Here is a 24,813-nt window from a genome sequence, read left to right on the forward strand (position 1 = left end):
CATTTGCATCATAGCCATATTGTCCAACAACTCTTCCTGCACTCTTTCTGTCTCTTTAACTTCTACTCTAATTCTATCCACCTCCTTCTTACTAGTTTTCGTATCTTTTTGCACCTTTCTCATTGAATCTTCCAGAACCTTAGTTCTTACTGATAAATCTTTAACCTTTCCTGTCAATTCCCCCACCACTCCCTCCAATTTCTTGTCCAAAGTGTCTTGTACCTCAAGTAATTTTCTCTCAATATATTGTTCATTATTTTTGAATTCTTTCCTTATTTCCGCCATCAGACTACTATAGTCTTTAATTTCTTTGCCTTCCTTGCCATCCTCTTGTCTCGACGGCCTCCTTTCCGCTGGCGTTGCCACCCCCTTTTTTGCACCGTTTGTCATTTTGTAGGCTTGAAAGATCTTAGGGTCCACCACACTAATGTCTTTGGGGAGTTATATAAATGCAGCAGATTTATAGACAGGTTTATAGAAAAACATAGTCCTGAATGGTCAACCTGCAGCCCTCCGAATATTGCTGAACTGCAATTTGCTCACAGTTCCCAGGATTTATAACCATGAGACATGTAGCAGGGCCTTTTGTGGTAGGTCCTTGGATCTGGAATAATCTCCCCCAGAAGCTAGTCTCTGTCCTAATGTCTTTCACAAAGGGATGAGGCACAGGATCACAGATAGTCTCTAATGGGTTAATAGGTTACCGGGTCTGGCGTTGGGGTGTAATAGCAGATAGTAGGCGTCAGACTATACACAAAGTTTTACAGTCTTTACCTTTTACAGCCTTTACCCTCTTATAGGGTGGTATTATAGAAGTCTGGCGTCACCAAAAATTTTCCTTTACTGGAGACTTGGAGGTTCTTCGGGAAGTGTTCTTTATGCTGGTTTAAATTCTCCTGTTTGGCTTTTGGCGCATGTCCCTTTAAATCTCAAATGCTTGCAGAGACGTGGTAGATCAAGAACAAATTGAAATGGCGAATAACAGAGCCAAGTTAAGTCCCGAAATGGCTTCCTCCTCCCTTTTTTAAACCCATAGGGAAGTCACTAACATAAAAACAGCATTAAGGTCTGGGGAGGACCCAGGCTTTCTTCCACCCACTTCAAACAAGAAAGTTGATGTTAACGATAACGTCCTCAAAAAGCCTGTCGGTTAAAGCAGCAACCAAATGCCCCAGAAACCTCCTTTCTTCCTCTCAAACCCGGTAAAGAGTCTCTCTATCAAAACAAAAAACAAAAAACCTCAATATTACCTTGCTTCCAACTCTCTGTACTTTGTACTTTATAAAATGTACTTTGTTACCGAGGATATTCCTTCCCCTCGCTAGCAGTTACTTCTTGCTCTTTCATTCACGTCTGCCAGCTTTTTGCTTTACTCCTTTGTCAATCTTACCGCCAGTAGTGAATTCCTCCTTCTTTTGTCTTTAATTACTTCTCCGCTGGGTACTTCGTTCAGAATTCCTTTGGCTTTTACTTTGATTGTTTTCCAATGTTCTCCCTCCTCTGCTTTCTTCAAAGCTTTAGAACTATTTCCCAGCTTTTCTCTGTTGTCGGAGGTCCGCCGCTTTCACTCGGAGCCTGAGGCTTCACAGCATGGAGTCTGGTGCTTCCCCTTCTCGCTGCGGCTCCAGCCTTGTTAAACGCCGGCAACACAGGCGAGCACACGCAGCCTTGCTGGGTATTTTGACCAACAGGATATTCCACCTGTGGTTTAGGGGTTCACGGAGCCTTCGTGACCCCTCTAAGACCCCCACGCTGTTCGAGGCTCCTCAAACGAGTTACCTCTCGCTCCTTCCTGTGGCCGCGGCGTCCCGGAAGTCCAAACCTCTCCATTCTTAAGGAAATCAGCCCTGAGTGCTCACTGGAAGGACAGATTCTGAAGCTGAGGCTCCAGTACTTTGGCCACCTCATGAGAAGAGAAGACTCCCTGGAAAAGACCCTGATGTTGGGAAAGATGGAGGGCACAAGGAGAAAGGGACAACAGAGGACGAGATGGTTGGACAGTGTTCTCGAAGCTACCAGCATGAGTTTGACCAAACTGCGGGAGGCAGTGGAAGACAGGAGTGCCTGGCGTGCTCTGGTCCATGGGGTCACGAAGAGTCGGACACGACTAAACAACAACAACAACATATTTCAACAATCCCAAAGTTTGAGAGTTGGTAGCACAGGTGTTGTAAAGGTTGTTGTAAACAACACCACTGAAGAAGAGAACAGTGGTTCCTCAGGCCTTGTTGTTGGTTGACAAGGGGCTTGAACTGTGGTTCAAGCTTCAGGGCCTCAAAAATGTAGATCTGCCACTGTCCAAGGGACTAGAAGCCATGGAACTAGTAAGCCTCCCAGCCTCCAATAATAAGCAATAGTACTGTACAGCCAAGCCTACTGGTGAATTGGAAGATAGTATTTGGAGGAGGGGCCATAGTAGGTAATCTGATTTGCATACAGAAGGTCCCAGGTTCTCTTCTCAGCATCTCAAGGTAGGGTTGGGCATGTCTCCCATTGGAGAGCTGCTACCAGTCTGCGTAGGCAGTAACTAAATGGACCAATCACCTGACTTGTCATAAGACAGCTTCCTGTGTTTCAGTGTTCCTTCCTAAATCTGCTACAGTCCTTAAGATGGCTCTTGGTGTTTCTTGAGATGTATTAATGTACCCCAGGAATGAAGATTTATTTCATTTCAAAAAGCTGGTGTCTGTCTCATGGGGAACACTTCATCAACCCCATGACCACAATGCGGAGTGTGAGCTAGACTCATACCATAGATGATGGATCTGCTGTGATGACTGTTTAAATGGCACATTTCAACCTACATATTGCCCCTGTATTTAGACCAAAACTGAAGGAAACCACCACCACCACAACAATTTTATTATTTGTATCCCGCCCATCTGTCTGGGTTGCCCCAGCAGCTTCCAACAAATATAAAAGCATAATAAAGCACCAAACATTAAAAACTTCCCTACATAGGGCTGCCTGTTTCCTTGACATCTGATGGTAGGGCATTCCTCAGGCCCCACTACTGCGAAAGCCCTGTGCCTGGTTCCCTGTACCCTCACTTCTCACAAACAGGGAACCACCAGAAGGCCCTCGGAGCTGGACCTCAGTGTCTAGGCTGAATGATGGGGGTGGAGACGCTCCTTCAGGGATACCAGGCTGAGAGCATTTAGGGCAGCACCAACACTTGTGCTTGAAAATGTACTGGGAAACGTACGTCAGTGTACACAACAAGCCCATCGGAGGACTTATACCAAGGATGGGGAAACTGTGGTCCGCCAGATGTTGTTGAACTCCAACTCCCATCAGCCCTAGGCAGCTTGGCCAATGGCCAAGGGATGATGAGAGTAGCATTCCAGCAACATCTGGAGAAGCAAAGGTTCCCCAGCCATGACTTATTCAAACTTCTAAAATGGAGGGAAGCAATAATCAGATTCATATCAAATCATAATCTTGTGTTAATTACAAAGAATCAAAAATAAATCCATCAGCCACTGAAAAGAGGGCTCGTGTTTCCCTGGATGCTCTTCCAAGTCTAGTCTTTATATATATATTTGTAATGTGATGATTTGGATATCTCATCCGAAATCTAATTTAAATTCCAGATCAGTGTTTCTGCAAAACAATCATTTGCTCTTTTAGAAAAATTGATTGTTTGTGGCTTTCCCCGTGTCTGTATCATTTTCATTTTGCATTCTGGTTATTCCAATACACAGCACTAGCTGGGCAATTCTTCACTGATACTCTTATCTGAATCTAAAATATAATTAATTACTTGATGTTAAAAAGAGAGAGAGAGGAAATGGGCACTTTCAGACAGTTCCTTGTTGCCTAACATAATAGGAAATATGAAAGCCGAGATAGTTTTCCATGCTGAAATAATTGCATGTGTCAAAGAAATTGCTGGCAAAAGCGTATTTAATGCTGGATTTAAAAAAATACTGACAAAAAGACTTTATACAAGGAAAAGTTATTTCTCTCCCTTTTAATAATAAACCTGATTCTCAAAGCACTACTACCGTCACAGAAATGAAAACAATTTTGCACCCATGGAGGCTTCATTTGACTTGAATTTTGCACCCATGGGGCCATCATGAACACCTGAATTCTCTATTTGCTGCTATGAAGGGCAGGCATCGTGGGCAGCCTTCCAGGTTGCACATCTTCTTGTAAAGGCTCCGCGATCAAACTTTAATGTAATAACTTTTGTCGGGCGATAAAACACATCCAGAGTCTTTCTCCTTAGGATGCAAGGTGTACAGAGAAAAATTCCAAGCTTGGGTTAGCTTTAATGGGATTTGCAAACCCATGAGCAATACTTTCAAACAATTATATATTTATTTATTAAATCTTAAAATGTTTTAGAAATACAGTGGTACCTCGGGTTACATAAGCTTCAGGTTACATACGCTTCAGGTTACAGACTCTGCTAACCCAGAAATATTACCTCGGGTTAAGAACTTTGCTTCAGGATAAGAACAGAAATCGTGCTCAGGCAGCGCTGCAGCAGCAGGAGGCCCCATTAGCTAAAGTGGTGCTTCAGGTTAAGAACAGTTTCAGGTTAAGAACGGACCTCCGGAACGAATTAAGTACTTAACCCGAGGTACCACTGTACTGTAAACACTTTGAAGAGGTCTCCACACAATTTTGAGTTTTGGGCCAAAGTGCACACACACACACACAAACACAAATGGAAACACTCGCAATTAGCATTTCCGGCCTTCCTCGCCCCACTGCTGGTGTAGGTTGCCTTTACTTTGTACAGATTATTCTGGGAAAAGTAAAAGTCAGCATTTCTCCTCGCAGTCCTACTCTAGCAGCAGGCTCAGCAAAGGATCAGGTGCTGGTGGCGCTGTGGGTTAAACCACAGAGCCTAGGACTTGCTGATCAGAAGGTTGGCGGTTCAAATCCCCGCGACGAGGTGAGCTCCTGTTGCTCAGTCCCTGCTCCAGCAGTTCGAAAGCACGTCAAAGTGCAAGTAGATAAATAGGTACCACTCCGGCGGCAAGGTAAACAGCGTTTCTGTGTGCTGCTCTGGTTCGCCAGAAGCGGCTTAGTCATGCTGGCCACATGACCCGGAAGCTGTACGCCGGCTCCCTCGGCCAATAAAGCGAGATGAGCGCAGCAACCCCAGAGTCGGTTACAACTGGACCTAATGGCCAGGGGCCCCTTTACTTTTAGCTACCACTTAAGTACTGAGGTGGGAATAAGGGTTGCATTTCACTCTTAAAGAGTAGGTAGGCTTTATCTCCAAACTTAGCACTCTGGTGCTTAACACAAATATTGGAACTAGAAAATCCCTCAGGCAGAGCAGTTTAGCTCCCAATCAGATTGTGAGATTAGGTTATTGGGGAGGAGGGCTGGTTGTCTCGGTGTAACTGGAATTTATCTCCTTTTGATATTTTTCAAATGCATTTTTTAATTACATTTCCCCAAAGGTTAAGAAAATAAAAACATGCAGCTCAAGTACCCCACATCTGCACCTCAAAAGAGCAAATGGGTGAGTTCTACCTTTCATTTTCATCTTCGGGTTCCAAGAAGACTGCTGAAGATCTGAATCAATGCCCAAAGGCAGTTCTAGGATGGACGAGAACAAACAGAAGTTTAATCTGAGAAAGTCAAGGGGAAATTGCCAGCTTGGAGAACTGCTATCAGTCTTGAGTAGGCAGTTCTGTATAAACATCATATCTGCCTTTTGGGCAACTGAGGGTCAAATGTATACAAGAAGAACAAAAAATGTGCAATATCAGGTCTCCCCACTACACAGACCAGGTAGGAAGTCAAATGCAGGAGATTGCCTTTTAGAGAGTAAGAAAGTGTCAATTGACTTTCTGTGATCTAATAGTGCTTCCTTGACAGGTTTCTGCACAGTCACCCCTGACATTCCATAGATGATCTCCTATGGGCTTCAATCTTGACCAAGGGTCAGCAAACCTTTTCAGCAGGGGGCCGGTCCACTGTCCCTCAGACCTTGTGGGAGGCCGGACTATATTTTGAAATAATAATAATAATGAATGAATTCCTATGCCCCACAAATAACCCAGAGATGCATTTTAAATAAAAGGACACATTCTACTCATGTAAAAACACGCTGATTCCCAGACCGTCTGTGGGCCAGATTTAGAAGGCAATTGGGCCAGATCCGTCCCCTGGGCCTTTGTTTGCCTACCCATGATCTTGACCATGGAACATAATGGCTTGTTATCTGATCATGTAAAATTATCCAGATTTTAGCAATCCTTTATCATAGCACATCTCTGCGTATGCAAAGAGCCAACCACTTTAGGCTTATTTGTGCATGGTTGAGGCCAAAGAGAGCATAACTTATTATCAACATGGACATACAGTAACTGGTTGTCTTAAAGTGCACCCATTTGGGGTTTTGCGTGACAAATGCTATTAATGACAGCTGGGGTTGTGTGTGTGTGTGTGTGTGTGTGCGCGCGCGCATCAGGTACTCTCTTAATAATACAGTAGCTCAATACATTCAAGCAATAGGGATGCGGGTGGCGCTGTGGTCTAAACCACTGAGCCTCTTGGGCTTGCCAATCAGAAGGTCGGTGGTTCGAATCCCCGCAATGGTGTGAGCTCCCGTTCCTCTGTCCCAGCTCCTGCCAACCTAGAAGTTCAAAAGCATGCCAGTGCAAGTAGATAAATAGGTACTGCTCCAGCAGGAAGGTAAATGGCGTTGCCGTGCACTGCTCTGGTTTTGCCAGAAGCAGCTTAGTCATGCTGGCCACATGACCCGAAAAAACTGTCTGCAGGCAAATGTCGGCTCCCTCGGCCAGCAAAGTGAGATGAGCACCACAACCCCAGAGTCGTTCACAACTGGACTTAACTGTCAGGGGTCCTTTACCTTTACATGCAAGCAATATCTTTTAATGAACAGACAGGTATTATACTGGGCAAATTTTGTTTTTTGCATTTACATTCCACCATTCCTCCATGGTTTTCGGCCTCATTTTATCCTTATGACAAGACTGTTAGGTAGGTTAAGCTGAGGCTGGCACAGAGTAAAAGCACAGATACATCCCATGACAAACAATAAATTTATAATATAAGTACTGCGTTTGTGCTCGCTGGTCACCAGGGCAGAAAACATCTGTTGCAATGGGTGCAGACTTTGCCTTCAAAGTATGCTCAATATTGTATGCACTATTTGGGGCTTTATGCCTCTTATGAGGCATTTTTTAAAATGCTGCATCCCATAGACAGTGCTTCCCTTGTGCCATGTTGCAGTGAGTTAAGCTGCTGGAAGTCAGTAGCCATTATAAAGGTAATTTAAGCTGGGAAACAGTGATGGCAACACATTATGAACCAATAATGTCCTGAGCAGACTCTTGTTGTTCATTGAGATAAAAAGTTGCAAGTTTCAAAACCCAACCCTTAATTATATGGATGATTTTCTGACTCGGAGCTTGCCATGCTGTCAACATTGGCAAGAGCTGGGCACTGCTTCTCTGAGTATTGCGGGACTTGGGTCTCTTCACTGCAAGCAACAAAGGCAGGGCTTTCACATCAAACAGCATTTTTGTGGGTGTGAATTTTAGTGCAATGCAAATCCGGTGGAAATGGGTTTTTTAAAGACCTCAGCAAGCCCTCATGGGGCAGGTTTCATCTTCAGATGCGGAGCGATGTCTTACTATTTGGCAGCATCCGCTGCCGAAATGAACGAAACACCCTAGTTTCATCGGGACAGGAAAAGCAGCTGAAAGAGACATGTGTGGCGTTTTGGAAGCAGTCTGTTGGCTTGCTATTTGAAATTCCTCCATGATACGGTTGGATGCCAGAGACTTCCATAAATATCCCAGTGGTTAGGAAATGATATAGGAGCATAAGGCAAAGCAATAGATAAGACTGCTAGGAAGGAGAAAAGATTAGCAGATCAAGCATTGCTACTTCAAAGGACCTACAGGTATAGATTGATGGATTGCAATATAGTTTGATACAGAGGCAGACTTTTCATCTCATTTTGGTAACATTAACTGTGTGAAGAGGTTTTAATAAGGCAAGCATACATTTCTATGATTAAAATTGTAAGTGTGTGTATTTATTTATTTTCAGGGTGGTAGCAGAAATGCTTCTATATTCTGCAGAATGCTATGACTGTGCCCTTGGAGGACACACACTTGTTACTTGCTGCTTCTTAGCTTCTGGGCGCTGGTTGTCACCTTTAAAGGCTGGATTCCTTGCATATCTTAGGGCAGAAATGGGAACCTGTATCCCTCCAGAATTTGATGGACTGCTGCCCCCCATAACCCTTGACCATTTACGGGTGAGACTCCAATAAAACCAAGAGTTGTGCATGTTTCCCACTCCTACCTTCCAGAATGCTACTTCCTGCACATCTTTTCTCAAGTCTCGACAGAAAGCTCCTGATTCTCTTTCAGAGGTGACAGATAATGGTTTGAACACAGAGTGTACTGTAATCCTGTTCTGTGGTGTCCCTCCCCCAGAGCTGCTTGCCAAGACTGTTTGCCAGTTTTCTTTCTGCTGCCAAGAAGAAACATTTCTATATGCAAAGCATCTTCACTGTGCTATTTTTGTAGATGTCTCTTTAGTTGTTTTCTCATAGCTTTATATCAGGTTCTTTGGGTTTTTAACACGTTGAAAAGTCACTTTTTGAGAACTTATTTTAGTGGGAAAGCTACTAATATATATATATTTATTAAATGAACTGTCCACTTTAAAGAATCATCCCATGAAAGCTTAGAAAAATGGGAAGGGGAAGAAAATTAACCGCGTGCTTCATTTTTTCATTGCTTTCTTCCGTTTTCTACAATGGGGTGCTTTGAGAATTTTCTTTTCCTAGTGACTGAACAGCCACACAAAGTTGGAGGAAGAAATGCCTCGAGGAAAAAGTATTTACCACAATGGAGGTTGGGCATCATGGTCACCCTCCCATTATGTCGATCTCAGCATCCATCTCAGCTTGACAACACCGATCACTGCTGGTTCTTTGGACTAGCAGCCATTTGCATTACGATCACCACTAGCTCCAGGTGGGTTGTGAGGTTGCGCCCAACACTAGCAAAAAAACCAAAAACCTTCTGCCTTAAAAGAGCCATGAGGGAAGCTGCTCCACCATCCTTGTTCTCACATTGCAAAGACCTATTTTCCAGCATCCTGTGCTCACTTGCCCACACACACACACACACACACACAAACTTCAATCACATCCATCTTAACAACTGTGGAGCTTTTTCTACATAAAGTTTTCCCTCCCATCACCTTATATGGAAAGGTGGTGCAAAAATATCAGAAGTCAATGAATAAAATGAATAGGCTAGTTCACACATCATAGTAGACCCACCCAACCAACCTGAGACCAAACAAGACCACCAGCATGCAGCTAGCCCCTGCTCATGATTTCTAGCATCTCTATGTAGATAGGATCCTGCATAATCAGTCCCTGGAAATCACACGAACAACACTGACCAACAAACGTGTTCCTGAAATAAGCACATGGCAGTCACTGTGATGTGTGAACTGACCCGAATAGAAACAACACGCTTTGAAACAAATTTATTCAGCGAATGAATTGAGTCACAAGATTTGAATGCCTGAAGATTATTCAGTATAGACCTGGGGCACCAAGCAACCCTTACAGATGTGATCCACTTTGTCAAATTAGCCGAGATGCTGTTACTACTGTAAAGAAAAGCATCAGACAAAAGAAGACAAATTGCTGGTATATATAAAAATCTAATACTCAACAATATTTCATAAGTCTCTGCAAATTCTTCATTCATCCCAAGCACGCCTGCTTTTGATCAGATTATTTTTGTGTCATTATGGATGAATATTAGCTTTTGTGTACTGGGAAAATAGTTCCTTTGGTCTGGTGTACCTTGTTAATGACATCTTAAATTTAGTATTTTAACAGTAATTTCACAACAGTTGTCAGAAGTATTATTTTCCTTGTCAACTCAAATTCTCATTGTGTGCTCTTGGTTGAGATTTTATCGCTACTGTACTGAGCAGTAATCAATAACATTGTTTTTCCCCCATCACGTTGAATCTCTATTGAACATTTTAATTAAAACTCACATACCCCAAGCATTATTCATTTTTGGCTGAAATGTGTTGCTTGCAATTTGGAAGCAGAGTAGGAGCATAATGAGAACAGGGCAGAAACTCTCCTTAAAATTACTTGAAGATGCAGACAAAAGACTAATAATAACATAAGAGTAATAAATCAAAAAAATCTTAACAGTAGGCCCCTTTTAATAAATATGTTTAGTTTTTTTTTTATTTTTCCAGCTTTGTTGGCTAACATGAAAACAGAAACTTTTCAGACCATGAAACCAGTTTTCACAATCTGGTTTTGCATTTCACAGAAATAGTCCTGACAAACATTAATAGATGAGTGTTGGTGCAATCATAGAACAGTATAAGGCATATTTACACCATCCTTACAAAACGAACACACAGCCACACACAAATCCTCACAAAGTTCAACTCCAAAGACATTTTACATTGATCGTCTTGGCATTGAACAAAATATTTATCCAAGCAGACAAACCTCTTGCTCTTTTGTGATCTACTTGTCAACTATTGTGCTCATGCAAAATAGACATTTGCTTTATTGCATTAACATTTTAAATAGTGTTCATGTTTAATTCTGTTATCATAAGCCCCATTCTTCTTCATCCAGCGGAATTTTGTATCACTGCTATTGTGGATGATGAATGCTCTCATGATATAGTTCTTTCACAAATGAGAAGTTTGAAAACCAAAATCTCCTGATCATGCACGTTTTAAACTATTATAGAAGAATCCATAATGCTTTAGTTTTGTTTTATTACTTCCTTTTTGAAAAAGGAAAATAAAAAAGGTCAACCCATGTCCTACCGTCCTACCCAACATCCAGTTCACAGAAAGAAATAAGCAGCAGGAATCACTCCAATGAGTAGATCAAAAAGAACTACATCAGTAGAAACTGGCAACTTAATATACATCAAATGCACCACCGACAAGTCATAAAATACTGAAAAAACTATAGCCCATATTTTTGTAACAGTTCAGATTGCCATGGGCGTTTCCGTTCAGGAAAATAATCCGGAATATGGATTTCTTTAAAATCCTGAATACACTTTTTCATCTCTTCTTCAACACTTAGCTTCTCACATACCTTCCTTTTGGACAGGTTTGTTTCTCTGGACTTGCTAATGAGTGTCTGAAAAAGTTCGCTGTTCCTGCGTTTGTCTGCTGGAGGCATCCACTGTGCCCCGCCTTTCTTAGAGGGCCGATCCAACGTTAGAGTATTTGGCTGGTGCCCTGTAGACTGCTGAGTGCTGGCAGCGTTTTCTTGGGGAGTGCTGGCCTCAGAGTGGCTGTCGCAACTAGAGGTGGACAACTCATTGCAGGACGTCCCACTCTCACTTCCTTTGTCTGCAACTTTTTCGTGTTTCTTATCTTCGTGGTCTTGTTTGGGAGACACTGTCCTCTGTGGTGGTCCTAATAAAAGGAGAGGGGGAGAGAAAGTATGAGTAGGCAATGAATTAACTAAATAAATAATCCATAAACAATTGGACTGTTTACAGACTGATTTGTGTTTTCTTACTGTGAGCTAACTTGTAGGCTTGTTGGGCCAAAAAGAAGGGTGAAGATTTAGGGAGGAAACCATACTCCTTAATATTACATTGAGCGGTATTCACAGTATACCCACTGAAATTAATGGGCCTAACTCAGCCTGTTGATTAATTTCGATTTGTCTACTCTGGGTAAAATTTAATGTTGACTACCCATTATATATTTAAAAAATTTCCTGCCTTTAGCCAAAGAGTTCAGATTGGACACAGTTCTCCTTCCAATCAGGGCTTTTTTTTCCATCCGGAAATCACCGGAAGAGAGTTCTGGCACCTTTCAGGTGGGCGCCATCGCCATTATAAGAGAACGAAGGGAGGTGTTCATGGTGAGTTCCTACACCTCTTTTTCTAGAAAAATAGCACTGCTCCCAATGTTATTTTTATAGCAACTCTCAAAGTGGTTAGTCACCCAGTGAGCACTGTGACTGTGAGACTTTGAATACTCATCTCTCTGATCCTTCCTTGAACTAATGCCTCTCTCTGTTACAGTCCTACAGGTCAGCACTCAATGCATCAAGGCCCCTTTGGCTCTGAATTTAGGCCTGAAGTCAGACTGAAATGGGTCCAGATAACCCCTTTCCTCCAACAATATCTGAAGCTGACCACTAGCTACTAGGGTTGTGCGATAAATCACCATATTGTTGAATACCGCTATTGAAATAGCATCCTTATATACCGTGAACAAAAGGTGAAGACTTTGACAGCTGGGGGGGGGGTAGCTCAGCTGAACTGATACTTCACAGATAATTTGCAGATAATTTGCAGGCACTGTATCGCCAGCTTTGTTTGCTCTCTCCCTCCTCCCTCCTAACCAATAAGAAATGATGATAAGCCCTCACACAAACCAGCAAACTTTTTCAGTTTCACCAGTATCTTTCCACTTAGAGCCTGCTAACAATCCAGGAAGATAGACAAAGAAAGTAAATTAAACAAAGAGTGTAAACAAAGAACTGGATAGCACTTCTTTCTTTCCTCACACACTCCCCCACCAGTGAAAAAAGAGGGGGAAGAGGTTTTGTTTTTATTTTCTGGTTGTGTTTATGTTGTTGGTTCCCCCTAAAGAGCTTTCCTCCATATCAAAAGGGTTGGTAGGTTGGTTGGTTGATTTATTTGAGACTATCACAGGCACCCCCAAACTCGGCCCTCCAGATGTTTTGGGACTACAACACCCATCATCCCTAACAGGACCAGTGGTCAGGGATGATGGGAATTGTAGTCCCAAGACATCTGGAGGGCCGAGTCTGGGGATGCCTGGGCTATCTTTTTGCTTGCTTGCCCTTGCTCCCTCCCTTTGATAGAAAGGGAGAGAGAGCTTTGCTGAGGAGGGGTGGGAATGGAGGTGAGAAGACTTGCTGGCTACCTTATGCTGAAATGGGAGGTTGGGTACCAAGTGAGAATGATGGGGAGGGTGTTTTTCAGTAAGCAGTGCAAGCAAATAATAATAATAATAATTTTTTTTTTATATCCCGCCCTCCCCAGCCGAAGCCGGGCTCAGGGCAGCTAACAACAATAAAATGCATGTATACTCACAAGAAAGCCCTACTAAATTCAGTGAGGCTCAAAAGTTTCTTCCTTCTCCCTGTGCAGAAGCATCATAAGGAAGAACATTCCAGGAACTGGAAGGTCTACGCATGCTATCTGTATTCCCACCCAGTCTGCCTTCTCTGTAGGAGAAGTGCAGAGCTGCTACGATCTAGATCTTGAGCAACTTGAGGAACACAGAGGGGGAGAACTGGATGGGGACATGGGAGGCCAGTACAGACCTCCTGTTACCTGCCAGGTGATACGACTGGAGAGTGGGAAGAAGTGTCAGTCCACGGAGCCCTATGGGGATCCCTCCATACATCCTTCTACAGGGAACGAGGGTGTCCTAAATACCTGGAGTTTGCTACATCTTTTGAAACTTGTTCAACTCTGGATGAACATCCAGGGGTTTCCACTCAGAAGGCATATGACTGAAACAGGACTGCACAGAATAATTGGGAGTTGTAAAAGAAACCTCAAAGTAACCCTTTCTATAATGTAGGTTACAAGACAAATGTTGCTGTAGTGATAATTAGCTGTTTAATAGGTTTGAGAACAAAAACAAAGGGAAACTGAGAAAATCAGAGATAGTGATGAGTCTGTCCAGGGCTAACGAAGGCAAAATACTGTCTTGATTTATTTCATTAGGTTTGACTACAAATAATGTTAAGTGGGCAACAACAACAACAAAAAGCTGTTTCTCAGAATAATTACAGTTCTCTGGTGGTATTAGCATTGGTGGTGGTGCCATCTCACTTCCTTGAGTGGAAAACAGATGACTTTCATAATTAGATTTGGCAGTTTTGTGTAAATGCTAAAGTTTTTCAGGCATATGATTATGTTCTTGGGACTGTGGGCATTTTAAAATGAGGGCCAGCTGTGTGATTGTAGTTGAAACTGGAAGATGCCTTTGATTTTAAATTCCTTTATCTACTTGGGGATAAAAGGATTTTGCTGTGTAGAATTATGTTGTGGTGAGTGCAATTCCCATAAGGGAAATTACCCTTTAATAGCATTGAGCTCAATGGTGTGTGACTGGTTATGTAGTGACTTGAAATGAATGAAGCAATTTATCATTCAGAACAGGACTCCATGTCTCTAAGTGATAAGCCATTCATCTAAAGCAATGCTTCCAAACTTCTGGGAATCGTGGATTCTTCCTGATTTAACAAGGGAACTGAGCTAGACGGACCCACACAACTTTTATAATAAGTGAGAGGGATTTCCCAGTTGCGGTGCAGTGATTACAGTTTTAGACTTAGACTTGAGAGACCAGAGACCTTTCCAGACTGGTGTTTTATTGTGGATGTACAGTATTCTGCCACAATAATAGTGCATAGAATAGAATCATAGAATCATAGAATCATAGAGTTGGAAGAGACCACAAGGGCCATCGAGTCCAACCCCCTGCCAAGCAGGAAACACCATCAGAGCACTCCTGACATATGGTTGTCAAGCCTCTGCTTAAAGACCTCCAAAGTAGGAGACTCCACCACACTCCTTGGCAGCAAATTCCACTGTCGAACAGCTCTTACTGTCAGGAAGTTCTTCCTAATGTTTAGGTGGAATCTTCTTTCTTGTAGTTTGGATCCATTGCTCCGTGTACGCTTGTCTGGAGCAGCAGAAAACAACCTTTCTCCCTCCTCTATGTGACATCCTTTTATATATTTGAACATGGCTATCATATCACCCCTTAACCTCCTCTTCTCCAGGCTAAACATGCCCAGCTCCCTTAGCCGTTCCTCATAAGGCATTGTTTCCAGGCCTTTGACCATTTTGGTTGCCCTCCTCTGGACACGTTCCAGTTTGTCAGTGTCCTTCTTGAATTGTGGTGCCCAGAACTGGACACAGTACTCCAGGTGAGGTCTGACCAGAGCAGAATACAGTGGCACTATTACTTCCCTTGATCTAGATGCTATGCTCCTATTGATGCAGCCCAGAATTGCATTGGCTTTTTTAGCTGCCGCGTCACACTGTTGGCTCATGTCAAGTTTGTGGTCAACCAAGACTCCTAGATCCTTTTCACATGTACTGCTCTCAAGCCAGGTGTCACCCATCTTGTATTTGTGCCTCTCATTTTTTTTGCCCAAGTGCAATACTTTACATTTCTCCCTGTTAAAATTCATCTTGTTTGCTTTTGCCCAGTTCTCTAATCTGTCAAGGTCATTTTGAAGTGTGATCCTGTCCTCTGGGGTGTTAGCCACCCCTCCCAGTTTGGTGTCATCTGCAAATTTGATCAGGATGCCCTTGAGTCCATCATCCAAGTCGTTGATAAAGATGTTGAATAAGACCGGGCCCAAGACAGAACCCTGTGGCACTCCACTAGTCACTCTTCTCCAGGATGAAGAGGAACCATTGATGAGCACCCTTTGGGTTCGGTCAGTCAGCCAGTTACAAATCCACTGAGTGGTAGCATAGTCAAGACCGCATTTTACCAGCTTCTTTACAAGAATATCATGGGGCACCTTGTCAAATGCCTTGCTGAAATCAAGGTAGGCTACATCCACTGCGTTCCCTTCATCTACCAGGCTTGTAATTCTGTCAAAAAAGGAGATCAGGTTAGTCTGACATGACTTATTTTTCAGAAATCCATGCTGACTGTTGGTGATCACAGCATTCCTTTCTAGGTGCTCACAGACTGTTTGCTTAATGATCTGCTCCAGAATCTTCCCTGGTATTGATGTCAGACTGACTGGGCGGTAATTATTTGGGTCCTCTCTTTTCCCCTTTTTGAAAATAGGGACAACATTTGCCCTCCTCCAGTCTGCCAGGACTTCGCCTGTTCTCCAGGAATTCTCAAAGATGACTGCCAGTGGTTCTGAGATCACATCTGCCAGTTCTTTTAATACTCTTGGATGCAGTTCATCTGGCCCTGGAGACTTGAATACATCTAAACTAGCCAAGTATTCTTGTACTATCTCCTTAGTTATTCTGGGCTGTGTTTCCTTTGCTGGATCATTTGCTCCAAATTCTTCAGGTCGGGCATTGTTTTCTTTATCGGAGAAGACTGAGGCAAAGAAGGCATTGAGGAGTTCAGCCCTTTCTGTGTCCCCTGTTTGCATTTCACCATCTTCTCCTCTGAGTGACCCCACTGTTTCTTTTGCTACGGACATACCCATAAAAGCCTTTTTTGTTGCTTTTAACCTCTCTAGCAAGCCTGAGTTCATTCTGTGCTTTAGCTTTTCTGACTTTGTGTCTACACGTGCTGGCTATTTGTTTGAATTCCTCTTTGGTGGTTTCCCCCCTTTTCCATTTTTTGTACACATCCTTTTTTAATCTTAACTCAGTTAAAAGTTCTTTAGATAGCCACCCTGGCTTCTTTAGGCACCTTCCATGTTTCCGTCTCATTGGTATTGCCTGATGTTGTGCTTTTACTATCTCCCTCTTAACAAACTCCCAGCCATCATGAACTCCCTTTCCTTTTAGTATTACTGTCCATGGGATCTCACCCAGCACTTCCCTAAGTTTTCTGAAGTCGGCTTTCTTAAAGTCAAGAAATTGAGTCCTATGTGTGGTGGCTTTATTCTGCTTTAGTATTTTCTGTGATGCTTCCCCAATGCTACTGCATTATTGCTCTCTGGAGGGGCTCTAATACAATAAAAGCAGGACAAAAATAAATCAGAACATTTGTGGCATAAAAAGTTATGGAATTTCAACAGGAAATTTCAGGATATGAACTGATTGGGCATGAAGCTGTGTGACCGCACCAAAACCTTTGCAGGCCCCAAAGGTAGGATCAAATATGACCGCACTAACAGTATTATAAGCAGAAATCACCACAAATGTCAGGTGGGCGGGGATGTCTGTAGGAGCCCTAGAGTTCAAATCATCACTCAGCCACAAAGGTTAGTGTTAAGTTGTGGGTGAACATATCAGATGACACAGCGATTCTTCAAACAGCTCTTGTTTATTCATAGGCCAGAACAGAACTGAACTGAAGAGCTCAGTCAGCCTGCTTATATAGAGCTCCAGAACAACGTAACTGTAGCAACTTTCTAAAACTATCCAATCACTGAACGTCACTTTTGATCCTTCATTTGCATACAAACTATCCAATCACTGAACGTCACTTTCGATCCTTCATTTGCATAACTATCTACAGTACCCCCCTGCTGGCCCAGGGTGAGAACTTCAGTACATAACAGTTACTGCATCAGCTTCATTCAGCCTCAACCACTAAAATGCCTCACAGGGTTCTGAAGGGCAAGGAGAATAATGTACGTGACCCTGAGCTCTTTGGATAAAGAGATAAAAAATATAATAAATAAGCACTCTTTTTTGGTATTCCGCATGGTGGTCATCACCATTCTTGGTTACGAATCAAATGAAGTATGTTCCCAGTTTGAAGAACACAGCTTTAATCTATCAGCTCACCCCCATTTACTGTATCATAGCTCTGCTGTACGTAATATAAACCCACATTATATATGTGGGGATTTCGGTGCCTGGATATAAGAGTAGAATCATGAATGCTGTCACTACCCCCAACTGAGGCACCAAAGGTCTGAACAGAACTCATATCCATACAGCGGACTCCTAGACACCAGGGCCATTAATACTGTAATATCAGGAAGTAAAATCTACCATGCCTTTTGGAGTATTGCTTGTCTCTTTGTCTGATCTCTATGCATTTGGGCACCTCTTGTGATATCATAAACAATTTTTGCATGCTGGCTTCTGAAATGAAGAAGAAGGTTCCTATCTATGTTTGGATACTATTGGACACCATTCTGAATCAAAATGGTGGGTTGAACCTTTCAAAACTGCATGGATTTTAACCACGGTTTTCAAAAACTGCAATTTTTAAATTTTATTTTATTTGGTTTTGTAGAATTCCTGAGCAACACCAGGCACTTTCTGCTAGTAAGAGAAGTAAAAAATGCTAAGAGAAAATAGGATCGTTGTGTGTGTTTGTTTTTTTAAAAGATACTAAGCCATTATATTGTGCTGTGGCAAATAAAGAGAAGGGAAACTGAGCTGAAATTGTGAGGTTGAAGGAGCAACTGAGCTAGTAAATATAAATGTGGACCTGAGTGATTTGACTTGGGCACACCTGGTCTAGGAAGTTAATGCTCTACTGTGGGCTCAAAATGAAGGGCTAAGAACAGCGATCGCTGGCAAGCTGTGGTAAGGACAGTTGGTTGAGAGGGTGTTTTGCACAGCAGCGATCTGAATAACCTTGTGAATAAATCTCTATTGCTTTCAGCATAAGACGCCACCTTTGCTCCTGAATTTCTCCTCTCCCTATCTACACAACAGCACCCACCTATTGACACAACTTAACACCATAAGAATTCAATAGAAACTCTTACTATGGAGAAAATCCCTAGTTTCTCTTTACTTCCTTATTTATCAGTTTTCTAAATAGGAGCCCGGTCCAAGGATTGGAGCACACATTAGAGCCCCTGTAGAGACATTGCCGCTGGAAACTATCTCTCTGCGGTGACTGATCACCACCCAGGCCATCATGTTCAGAAGCATTTACTGCATGGCAGCCAACCATCATTTCATGTGTCTCCAAACCCTCATTCCACATTCCTTGCAGCTGCTCACTCATGGCAAACTCAAAAGCAGATCCACTGCCTCGAGGGGAGGGGGTGGAAGAGGGCTTGGACTTGCAACTTAAATGGTGGAATAAAGCTCTTTTCAGCCAATGGACTAGCTCCAGAGGGCATAGGCAATATTCATTGTGTGATGTCTCTTCCAACATCACAGGGAGAAAGCAAATACCCTTTGGCTGTCCCAGAACAAAACTATTAAGTGGAGCACTAATCAGGGATGTGATCCTGACAGCGTTAGCTCCCCCCCTGCCCCACTCAAGATGTAGCCTAGAAAACACACCCTTAGAGACACATTCTAGTTGATTTAACAGCAGCATGCTCAAGTGAACCACATTAAGCTCAATATGGGGCACATTTCATATTGAACATGAGCACTGAACACATAATCAGAAAAAATAAGGATGGGGTGGGGTAGGAACTAGTTCGGCCTGAGGTGCAGTCACTCAGCACCTGAAAACACATTTGTGTCAAAATAATGAATTTTCTGTTTTTTATAAAAAAAGAGTTTGTGAATGTTTGTTTTCCCATGAGCTGAAAAAAAAATCAGATGTATAATTGTGCATGAGAAGGCACAGATATAGCATTATTTATAGTAGCAGATTCCATGGGATGAAAATAACATGCAAAAACAGGGGAAGCAGCAGAAATCCAATCCTTAAAGAACACAGCACATTCCAATAGAACTTGTATATGAGTATCTCAGATCTTCATACACAAAGAGAACCAGCTTTTCTTTCCTCCAACGACCACATTTAATCCTTCTACTAATGAAAACAGATTGAATGGTTATTGCTACTGCTTTAATCATCCCAAGCAAATTGGACTAAAAGAAACAGGCAAAAACTGACTTCACTCTAGTTTTGTTAAGTCCGATTCCATTTACTTGGCCTTATTTTCCTCTCACAGCTTGGACAGTCACATTGGAGGTCAGGCCAGTGGAAAGTTATAATTGCCTGGGAATATTGCCACAGATATACTGCCAGGGCAGTAAAGCAGCACTCCCCAGCTGAGTACATCTAAGCAGCCATTTAGAATTAATAGAAACTCATTCAGGAAAATATTCCTTCTTCTCGAAAGGATCTTCATTCCATACCATTTGGGTATTTTTTTCTTCCTTCCTTTTTAAGTTTTAGCTCTATGATAAGCCGAAAATCCTAAAACAGCCTGAAGATGTAAACAATTGTCATTGAGAAAAAGTAATCTTATCTTGATTTTAAAATAATGAAGAATACTGGTGTTGCCATAAGGTAGAGAGATACCAAGAATATATAAAGACAACCACCCTGATTCAGCAAAGGACAGCTGAATGGTTCACTCCGTGAGTACATTGTGTTGCTACTACCGACATGTTGGGACGCGGGTGGCGCTGTGGGTTAAACCACAGAGCCTAGGACTTGCCGATCAGAAGGTCGGTGGTTCGAATCCCTGCGACGGGGTTGCTCGGTCCCTGCTCCTACCAACCTAGCAGTTCGAAAGCACGTCAAAGTTCAAGTAGATAAATAGGTACCGCTGTGGCAGGAAGGTAAATGGTGTTTCTGTGCGCTGCTCTGGTTTGCCAGAAGCGGCTTAGTCATGCTGGCCACATGACCCAGAAGCTGTACTCAGCCAATAAAGCGAGATGAGCACCGCAACCCCAGAGTCGGTCACGACTGGACCTAATGGTCAGGGGTCCCTTTACCCTTTACCTTTACTGACATGTTCTCCATACTCAGTCTCAAGTCTACTCTTGTTGGTAAACCAAGGACCATGCCATTGTGAGGTCTCTTGTGTTTTTCTTGTGATCTGATTGAAAGAAGGAAGTTTGCCTACTTTCTACTTCCTCCTTTCTACTTCCAGAATAATTTGTTCACCCTTAATTTTGATGTATTAGAGAGAAACAAAGTGGGTATCATCATCAGCATACTGTTAACGGAAAAATCCGAGGGCTCTCTTGGACAAAACAAAGACACCAACCAGGATAACTTGGAGCAAAACAGCAGCCTGTAGGCTTGGCCTTTATTGAACTGTTGCAACAGGGTATTTCCTTCACTTGCAAGAGAGAGGAAAAGACCCAGAACAATGGGCTTCAAGACCTTATAAAAACTTTTGAATTTCCCCTCCTCTAGGTCAAGCCCACCCCCAGAAACATCATGCATACATTACAGAAAGGAGGGGTTGACATCATGCATACATTACAGAAGGGGTTGACATCATGCATACATTACAGAAAGGAGGTGATGAGGGAGGAGTTGTGGTGGTAACCTGAGTGTCCTGTCACCTGGCTGGTTCGTCCTTTCCCCCTCCCCATGAGTACTTTCCAGGTGACAATGGGGAGTTTGCAGTTTCCTGCCCCCAGAGGGAAGATCTGATCATTGTCCTTTGTTTCAGCCTGTGGTGAATCCACTGTTCTTTGTGATTTTGATTGTCTTCTGTCTGGGATTATCAGGGTTGACATAGCAACTGGGCAGGGCTCCTGTGGATGTGCTGGTATGCTGAAGAGATTATGGCTGACCAGAAACTAAGCACCCCCCTTTGATATTAAAATAAAAATGGAACAGTGCAAATCCGATGTATGGTTGATTTTCTATGAATTCATAAGAGAAATGTGGCGTATGTAGTGTGTGAGTGTGAGTGTGTGTGAAGTTTGTACAAACAGAATGATTGGGGTGGGGGGGTTCCTGCTACAGTTCCCCCCTTCGGAGATAAGATTGCAAAGGTGGCTACTTTGCAATCCTTTTCTCCGCACAATTTAAGGTGGTAAATAATAACCTGGTATTCTCCGTCCCAGATGTGTGTGTCCATGTGAACCTGAAAGGGACTTGGATATCATGCTACTTTAAGGATATTCTAGCACCTTGGAAGAAATATTTTCTCAATAGTGATCTATGCTTTACATTTAGGCAGGAAGGTCCACTAATGACTGAAAAGTGCAGTTTGCTTCCCCCCCGCCATTTTTGTGTTCTCAGGTGTCAAGGTAGCTCTTCTGTGGTCTCACATCGGCATGGTGTCGCAGTAGTGGCAATCCCTGGTGAATCCACTTAGGGCTTTCATATTTATCATGTAGCCTGGTACCCACCACAGCTGGCACAGGTTTCGGACACGTCCTGAGAGAAATGTCTTTGCCTTGGCCAAAATCCATGGGATTCCTTATTATTATTACAGGCTCTGGTCTTGCAGTCATGGGAGTTGCTCACTTGCACTTTAAGGATCAAAGAGCTAATTGCAGCCTGGATACACTTGCCCAATTCAAACTGAGTCCAATTTGAATTTATGTGCCCCATGGTTCTCAACTCTTGAAACCAATCTGTTAAAAGAAAACCATTCTTAACAAGGGCAGCTGTCCAAATAAGTCAATTTAACTCTATAAGGGATCATTCCTGCTAAACCAAAGCATATGCACCTTCATGTACCTGGTGTTTTATGGATCCAGAAGATTGTCCTTGGCAAAATGAGGTTTAACACATTTCAAAATGGATAGGGAAAGTTGGCAGAGTGCCAGGTGGAACAATTAAATGTGGTTATAAGTTGATCTAAACATTGGACTACACAATAGTGCGAGCTATTAGAAAGTATAAAATGCATGAGAATTCTCCATTGGTGTGTAAGCAATAAGACATTAAACATAAAAACAATTACACACAAAAATTGCCCCCCTTTGTGGAAATCACACTGTCAGACACATTTCAACATTCTTACATAATAACACATAATACAAAACAAACTAATTAAATATCAGTTACATATCTTGACACAATTGTGATCTTTTATGCATGTATCTTTTGAATCCTGGAGCACAGTCTTAAGGTTCAAAAGTGAGAAAATGTCCTTGCAATTCAACTCCTCCCCTTAGCCATGAGGGGTTGTTGCTGGTTTTCATCATTGCACATCTGTAGAAGTGATATCCTGTAAGGGGCAGGGTTTTGGGGCTTAAAGACAGTTAGAAAAGGGAGGGGGCAAAAGGCAAAAAGGATGTCCTTCGGTTTCTGTTGGAAGCTGCAAATAATAAAAATCTTAGCGAATTAAGCGTTTCATTCATTCCAATATTATTATCACATTTTCCTATAACTACTGTTATTATCTGCCAAGTTCATTTGCTTTCCTTCACTTTGGAGAGAAAGAGAACTGTAAAAAAATACAAAGGTTAAAAAATACAAAAGAAAGCAAAAAATTTGATTACCAGTCAGATGAAAACAAACTTGACACAAAGACATCAGATTTAGAAAAGAATTATTATTAAATATATTATCAAAACCACGCAGATTACTACTAGACTGAAAAAATGGGAAAACCATGGGGAAAAAACTTTAAATTCACCATGTGCTATTTGATAAAAGAACTTCATGAAACTGACTTCCAACATGTGATGAACATGTCCCCAAAGTAAAACACACACACACAAAATGACCTATGAGGAACCAAATAAATAAATGCTAAAACACACAATTAATAAGTAACCTGAAGTAATCTGTTTTGGCATTCTAACATCCCAAATGAAAATAAAATAGTGTTTCTTGATGTGACAACATCAACTGTAATGTTAATACTGGGAAATGAGTTAATACCAAGAAAAATGAATGGCAATTTAAAGTTGTGCAGGTACCTTGCACTAGCCAAAATGACAGAATTAATAAGAAATGCTCAGGCAAAAAGGTAAACAAATACCATTCCACAAACAATGTTTGGTTGTGCTTCGATTAACTTCATAGACATCATGGAGAAACAGATTAAATAAATGAAAACAGATTATTTGTAACTTTAAAAAAAAGTGTCAAGGCCACAAAGAGATTGAAGTTACTAATATAGCAGGGATTCAGACTTGTTTCACAGAACAGAAAGAAAGTTGCTGTGGGAGGAAAAAGGGGCAAACACTTTGTTATCGGGGTTCACATATCCTGTTAAAAGGGAAAATTATTTCATGTGAGAAGCTTGTCAGGAAATGCTGTTCCTAAAATTCCCATTGAGGGGGGGAATGCTTTGATATTTACCTGCGAAAAGAATTTGGCATGTTAAGATTTGGAACCTGGAAAGCTCTTGACTTTTGATGGGCTAGTTTTTTTTTGTTTTTTTGTGCTTTTTTTTTTTTTTTAGCCTTTTGTCTTAAGTAGCCCTGGAGCAAAGACAGATTAAGGGTGATTTCCCTCAATGGTTCCAAGTTTTCTTTTACATTTGGAAGAAACCTCCTCTCCCCCCTTACAGTTCCCCCCTTCCTCTCTCTCTCTTCTTTAGCTGATCTAGCCTCTGTGCATGTGCAGAGTTCATGTCTCAGCAAACCTTTTATACTATTGAAAATGTTGCATCCTTTGGCTAAATTACCATTTGAATAAGGGAAAGGAAGGGTAAGGAGTAGATTTTGAAAACAGGGTTTGATTTTAAACAAAAAAGAGAAACTCAGCAATTTAAGTATTCACCAAAGCTAGCAATTTCAGCCCAAGCAAACTGAGACTGCTTCCTTTATGTACAGGAAAGGGCTAATATCCTTCTGGCCATTCGCGGAACAATCAACCGCTCTCTTATTTATGAGTAAAAATGGCCAGAGTTAGAATTCCTAGGATTTTATTTTTTATTTTTTTTAACTTCTCAGCCATTTCAGCCTTACCATTTGCAGACAAAAAAATATTATTATTATTATTAATATTATTATTATTTCCTGCCCTTTATTTACAGGAATGGTCAAGGCTAATTCTACTTGATTATTCATTTGTATGTGCTTAAACTTTGAGTAGACTTTTAAGTCTGATTTTTAAATAGTAGACAAAATGATAAACACTGTAATCACTCAAATGCTTGGTATTACCAGTTGGGCTTCACCTCTCACCTTTTAAAACTAAAGAGCAAAGCTAGGCTGAATTTCAACTCCATTACCACACCAGAATTTAAGAATTACCCTCCAATGCTTGCAGACACATGGTCTTCCACACAGCCACAAATTGGGAGAGTTAAAAGGGACCCTGGGGTCATCTAGTCCAACCCTCCAAAATATAGGGTTCACAGCAAGATTTCGCAGCAAGATTTGTACTACCAAAGAGGCATACACATTTAAGTACAGATTTACAGCTGGGAAAGGAAACATCTATACTCCTGAGAGGATCTCTTATAAAGCACAGTTAAAGCAGCCCTAGATTTGATTTTTTTTTTTTTTTTAAGGGAATGCACAAGTGTTGCCCCCTCCC

At 42.0% G+C, this 24,813-nt stretch overlaps 2 protein-coding genes across 3 annotated transcripts in view; both read right to left on the reverse strand.

The window, feature by feature from the left end:
- Nucleotides 1-24,813, reverse strand: part of LOC310686348 (syncytin-2-like) — a 470,390-nt gene that overhangs the window by 193,391 nt on the left and 252,186 nt on the right. The gene's annotated exons all lie outside the window — the stretch shown is intronic.
- KCTD8 (potassium channel tetramerization domain containing 8) overlaps nt 9,515-24,813 on the reverse strand; it is a 54,580-nt gene continuing 39,281 nt past the window's right edge. The window contains exon 2 of the mRNA XM_083460048.1: nt 9,515-11,448. Within this exon, the coding sequence (XP_083316174.1) occupies nt 10,988-11,448 (461 nt within the window). The 3' untranslated portion in view covers nt 9,515-10,987. The remainder of the gene's footprint in view (nt 11,449-24,813) is intronic.

The sequence above is a fragment of the Podarcis liolepis genome (genome assembly GCF_965112155.1).
Source record: "Podarcis liolepis genome assembly, chromosome: 9".
Taxonomy (NCBI): domain Eukaryota; kingdom Metazoa; phylum Chordata; class Lepidosauria; order Squamata; family Lacertidae; genus Podarcis; species Podarcis liolepis.